Genomic DNA, 5435 nt, shown 5'->3' on the forward strand with positions numbered 1-5435 from the left:
GAATTTTATATACTCAATTGAATTGCGACAGTGTCGACATTTCGATCAAGATATGAGAGACTGCATATACCTTAATCTCAAAGTTAATACAAAAGTAGGAACGGAGAGAAGTTATTTAAGAAAAAGACCGAAAGAATTCTTTCATAGATAATGAGTTAGACAAGATTGATGACGATGTACAATGAGGGTATTGGTAAATTTTTTTTAAACACGATACGACCCTATTAGAACATTAGAGCATGCAATCGGATTGATCCGGATAATTTCTTATACATATAATCTCCCGTCTTTACTTTTAAGCGATGGATTCTATATATTACACAACAAATGAAAATTACTTTATACGAGGACTTCCAAATACGAGAGAGGCAAAACAATTTGGATTGCTCAATCAAAGTTAGCATGCCAAATTAAGGACCATTTAATGCAAGCTTTCCGAAAAAATCATTATCGTGCGTCGCAACATAAAAAGCTAAACTTTAGGCACACATCCGACCTTCCCAATCCGGTGACAAGGGAGGAGTAAGGGACGGGACGGGAGTCGGAGTCCTAAGGTCTCGTTCGGTCGTGCGAACGGAACCGGATTTGTTTTCTTTTGGTCAGAACGGAACCGGATTACGCGAAGAATAATAATGTAGATGTCAATGCTAAAATGCGATGGATTCATCATCAGAATATGTACCAAAGTTTCGTAGTGCTTTCGCTATCTCTCTCTCCCCCCCTCATCTTTCCTGCAAGAGAAGCCAGGTTCCAATTTGCCAGCTAATAAATAATCTGCACTCGTTAAACCTCTCTCTCAACCTGAAAACGACGTCGTTCGGTCGCTGTCCTCCATCTTCCTCCCCATTCACAACACCATACCATGCTTACTGATCTGAGATCATTGCTCTAATCATGACAAAACAATGAAAGCCAAACTCTGCTGTGAGAGAGAGAGAGAGGAGCCAGCGCAGCCCAGCAAATCTAAGGCCATGTTCGAGCTGGTGAGCAAATGATTGGGCACCGTCTTGGAGAGCTCGAAGCTCAAAACCAGATTCCACTTTTGGATCTGATAACACTACTCTATCGAACACTGAACCAAACATCAAAGGAAGCAGATCCCGAGAAAGGAAGCAGATGGTGATGATGGTGATGGTGATGGAGATGAGGAACAACCCCCCCACCCCCCCCCCCCCCAGAAGAGAGAAAAAAAGGGCAAGAAAACAAAGACCCAAAAGAGAAAAAGCAAAGGAGAATTCCATCATAACCCTAGGCTAAAGTAGCACATGGCTGCTAAATTTCTGAGCAAGAATGATTACCCTCGACAAATCTCATGAAAAATTACACGCACACTTGGCTTGATCAGTGGAACCAAAAGAAGCGAAAAAAGAAACCAAAAGTATATCCAAAACGAAACCCAATTCCACAACTTACTATGTACCCGTGACTTGTTATTCTTTATCGTCTTCGTCGTCGTCGTCGTTATCATGAGTCAGTGGGGTGATTATGGCGGTGATCATCTTCTCCATCACTCCCCCCGCCGCCGCCGCCTCCGCCTGGAGCTTGGCCTTGCTTGTGGTGGTGGTGGTGGTGCTGGTCCAAATTCATCCCCAGATTGACCCTCCCGCTATTGCTACCGCCGCTACTGTATCCGCCTCCTAGTCCTCCCATGATCCCCATACTCGTCGTCTCCGTCATCCCTAGTCCGATTGGCTGCTGCACTATCATCGACCCCGCTAGCTGTACCGGCGTCAGCCTCCCCCCTCCCGGGAAGTTCACCCTCTGCATCGCCGCCCCGCCCGCCCCCGTCGGGAACGTCCACATCGAGGCCTCGTGCATCGCCGCCCCCGGCGCAGCCCCTGCGGCTCCCCCTCCCCCGCCTCCCACTGGCAGCATCCAGAACGTGCTCCCGCCGTTCGTGGTGGCCGGCGCCACTGCCCACATGGCGGGAGCCGGCATGACCCCTGACGACGTCCGGGCCGAGGTGGGTTCCTGTTCTTGCATTCCGGGCCTTCCGGATTTGTTACCGGCCTGCAAAGCCGGGGAGCCCGCGTCGGCGCTGCTCTGGTGGGGGGACTCTTTGAAGAGGTCTTCCCTGAACGTCTTCGTCATGTAGCTCTCCCCGGGATTATCGCTGTTGCCGCCGCCGCCGCCGCTGGCCTGGTCGGAGCCGAGGACCTGCGTGTAGAATTGCTGGTGGAACCCGAGCCCCCCGCCACCGCCGCCGCCGGCGAGAAGCCGCCTACCCGCGTCGCCGCCGCCGTCGCCGTAGAGGCTGAGGCCGCCGTGGAAGGAGAGTGGGGCGGACTTGGAGGGCGGGGCGGAGACGGTGGACCCGCTGCTGCGGATGGAGACGTTGAGGGTGGAGAAGTTGGCGGGGATGGTGCCGGTCCCGGTGGCGGCGATGATGGCGGGCTCGGCCTGCTGGAGGAGCCACTCGATGGTCTCGCCGTCGGACTTGTGTCCCAGCTCGCGGGTGAGCTGGAAGACGCGGGCGGCGCAGACGGCGGGCATCCGGATGCGTCGGCCGCGGCCGTCCACCTTGGTGTGGCGGTCCTTGGTGGGCCGCTTGGCGATCTTGGCAATGGCGGCGGTGGCGGCGGGGTTGGAGCCAGGGGAGGCGGAGTTGGGAGGGAGCGAGGAGGGTGGGTTCGGGGGCTTGGCGGGTTGGATAGAGATGGAGCCCATGAACGGGCCATGGAGGGTTGACCCGCGAGAGTGACCCGGGTCGGCGGCGGAATTGGAGGAGGAAGAGAGAGGGACCAGCTGGAGGGAAGCGGTGGGGGCGGCGGCGGGGTCGTGCTTGTGGTGGTCGGAGGAGCCCGAAGTGCTGCTGCTCTGGTTGGCGTTGCCCTGGGACTCCATTCGTTTCCCCTTGTTGGGTAAAATTCAAACACAATTCGCCATCACCGTCATCAAGAACAACCCTCGCTCCAATTCTTGGGAGACATGGCGTGTGGGGCGGCTTCTTCTGAGCTGCTGTTGATGCTGATGCTGCTGACCGGGGGCCTCCTTCACCACTTTTTCTTCTTCTGCAAAAAGATCCTTGTGGTGGGGGTGGGGGTCGGGGGGGTCTGATGGAGAGAGAGAGAGAGAGAGAGAATATTGAAAATTTTTAAGGAGACGGGGGTTGGGCGATAGGGGGGAGGGGAAACGCAAGAAAAGAAAGGAGGCTTGAAATGAAATCCAAGGGAGAGAGAGAGAGACCAGTGGAAGTGTGCGTGGGGATCTTGTTTTTCTTCCTTGTGATTGACTGCTGTCTGTCTTCTCTCCTCTTCTGGTTTGTAAGAGAGAGAGAGAGAGAGAGAAGAGTAGGTGGGGGAGAAGGAGGAGGAGGAGAGGAGGAGGCTAGAGAGAGAGAGAATCGAGTGTGAGCTGTGGGGGGGTTGGGTTGTGCTGTGTTGTGTTGGGGTCCAACTGGTTGCAGGTGTGGGGGCCCCCTCTCTCTCTGTCAAATGGAGCGCCGACCCCACCCCCTGAAGGATAAATAATATATTACGAATTTCTTCGTTTCGTACATACATACGTGTGCATGTATTCGCGCGCGTGTGTGTGTATTGGATATTTTATAGGAATTTGCATTCCTTTTGCAGGTAATAGGATGAAGCCAAAACGCCCTCCTCATATCCGCCACGATTGCCTCTCGTTTTCATGTAACATAGCCCCGTCTTCGGATCATCCGAGCTTCCGACGCATCAGAACCCCCCCGCCTCGCCGAGCGGTCAGGAACCCACCATAACCCGTCATTTCTATTTCGCTATAATTGAGTCGCAAATCGCTCGTCGGCAAAAACCGTCATTTCAGATGATCGAGTTAGCTCGCCAGCACATGACTCGGTGCTACTAGGGAAAACCTTCGGGAAGACGTGATTTACTTTTTACTGTGGCGGCGACATTATACCTATTATATAATTTAAGCCGGCTTCTTTAATTTCTTTGGTTTTTTAACTAACGATTGTACCTTGCTTCGCTCGGGCATTTATTTGGAAAAAAAAAATTTCTCATCATTGGGTTCAAGATTTTGCTCTATCCAAAGATCATTCCGAGCTCTTTTTCCCACGCACTTGCCCTGTCCAAGAGTACAAACAGTGAAAGTAGTAAATTTGATTGCGAGGGAAGGAAGGGGTTTGGACTTTTGGGTGTGGAAAGTTGAAAACTCGACGGGAAGAGAGGACAAGCCAAAAAAGAAAAGAAAAGAAAGAGAGAAAGGATGAGGAAAATGACCCAAATTTTTTTATGGAAAATTTTGGGGTCTTTTTCTTGTCCCTTTTTTGGCCTCTTTCGTCACTTTTTGTTCCCTCCATTCCCTTTTCTTCACTCGCTGCTCGCTGATTGATCCCACGCCCCGTTGTTGATTATGGGCATGTTTGGTTCGATTTTGGGGAATATTTTTGGGAAAATACAAATACCTTTAGGCCAAAAGAGTTTTTCAAAATATAAGTAATGTTTGGTAAGTATTTTTTTAAAATCAACTTATACTAAAAGACTTTTGCTAATATTTAAAAAAAAAAAAAGGGTTCCGGTGGAGCTTAACCACCGGCCACCGCCGCCGGCCAAATCTGATCGCTGGCCAACCGCCGACAGCTAGATCTAGTTGCCGGCCACCGCCGCCTGACCTCAGGCGAGGCAGCCTGAGGTCGTGTGACCTCAAGTGTCGCTTGGCCTGGGTCACGCGACTCAGGCGACGCCCGAGGTCCGGCGACCCCAGGCGGCAGTCGCCGGGGTCGCGCGACCCCTAGGTGGTGGTTGCCGGGGTCGGGCTAGCCCTCAGGCGACGGTCGCCGACCGCCGAATTTGCCTCTGGGGAAGATGAACAGTCGCGATGAACAGTGCAAGTTGCATTCCGAAAATGCAACTTCTCAATACACCTCCACCCTTGCATCGGCCAAAAGTTTCTTAGAAAGCATTCCAAATGCAATTGCATCTCCCCAAAGTAAGTAAAAAAAGTTGCAAAACATCATTTGCATTTGCCCAAGAGACTGTAGAGCCTAAATGAGCATTCTAAATGCTGAACCAAACGGGGCCTATGACGATCGTGATGACGCTTATTGAGTCTTACCCACCTCTCTCTCTCTCTCTCTCTCTCTCTCTCTCTCTAAAATTATCCCCATTGGATTTGTGCTTGGGTACTTCCTTTTGGGCTATATCCATATATATATTTGTTAGGTCGTATCTTGAGATTTGGGTGCTATTTTCGATAGAGACCCCGATTACGTTCTATTCAGTACTTTGAAAACCATGCTTAAATGGTCGTTCGAGAATACCTGTTCGCGTGAATTTTATGCCATAAGTGAAAAGAGCGCGAAGGAATGACTAACATTGATTGTTTAGTGGCTATCACTGTAATCTAGGTGTTTCGCGGCATCCTTCACGAGATATACAGAACTACTCACGCAAAAACGAAAATCTTTACTTAGGCCCGAAATCCATATAGACTCAAGTTGATCACAGTCGTCG

The 5435-nt window shown here is 51.1% G+C and overlaps 1 protein-coding gene across 1 annotated transcript; it reads right to left on the reverse strand.

Annotated features, from left to right (window-relative positions):
- Positions 1-1217: 1217 nt before the first annotated feature.
- LOC115686751 (transcription factor TCP23) lies at positions 1218-3037 on the reverse strand. Its single transcript, XM_030612146.2, has one exon. It carries the CDS (start codon positions 2842-2844, stop codon positions 1465-1467), a length of 1380 nt encoding a protein of 459 aa, XP_030468006.2. The 5' UTR covers positions 2845-3037; the 3' UTR covers positions 1218-1464.
- Positions 3038-5435: the final 2398 nt, after the last annotated feature.

Source organism: Syzygium oleosum, unplaced genomic scaffold, assembly GCF_021117445.2.
Source record: "Syzygium oleosum isolate NSW1041296 unplaced genomic scaffold, Sole_v2.1 Sole_v2.02, whole genome shotgun sequence".
NCBI lineage: Eukaryota > Viridiplantae > Streptophyta > Magnoliopsida > Myrtales > Myrtaceae > Syzygium > Syzygium oleosum.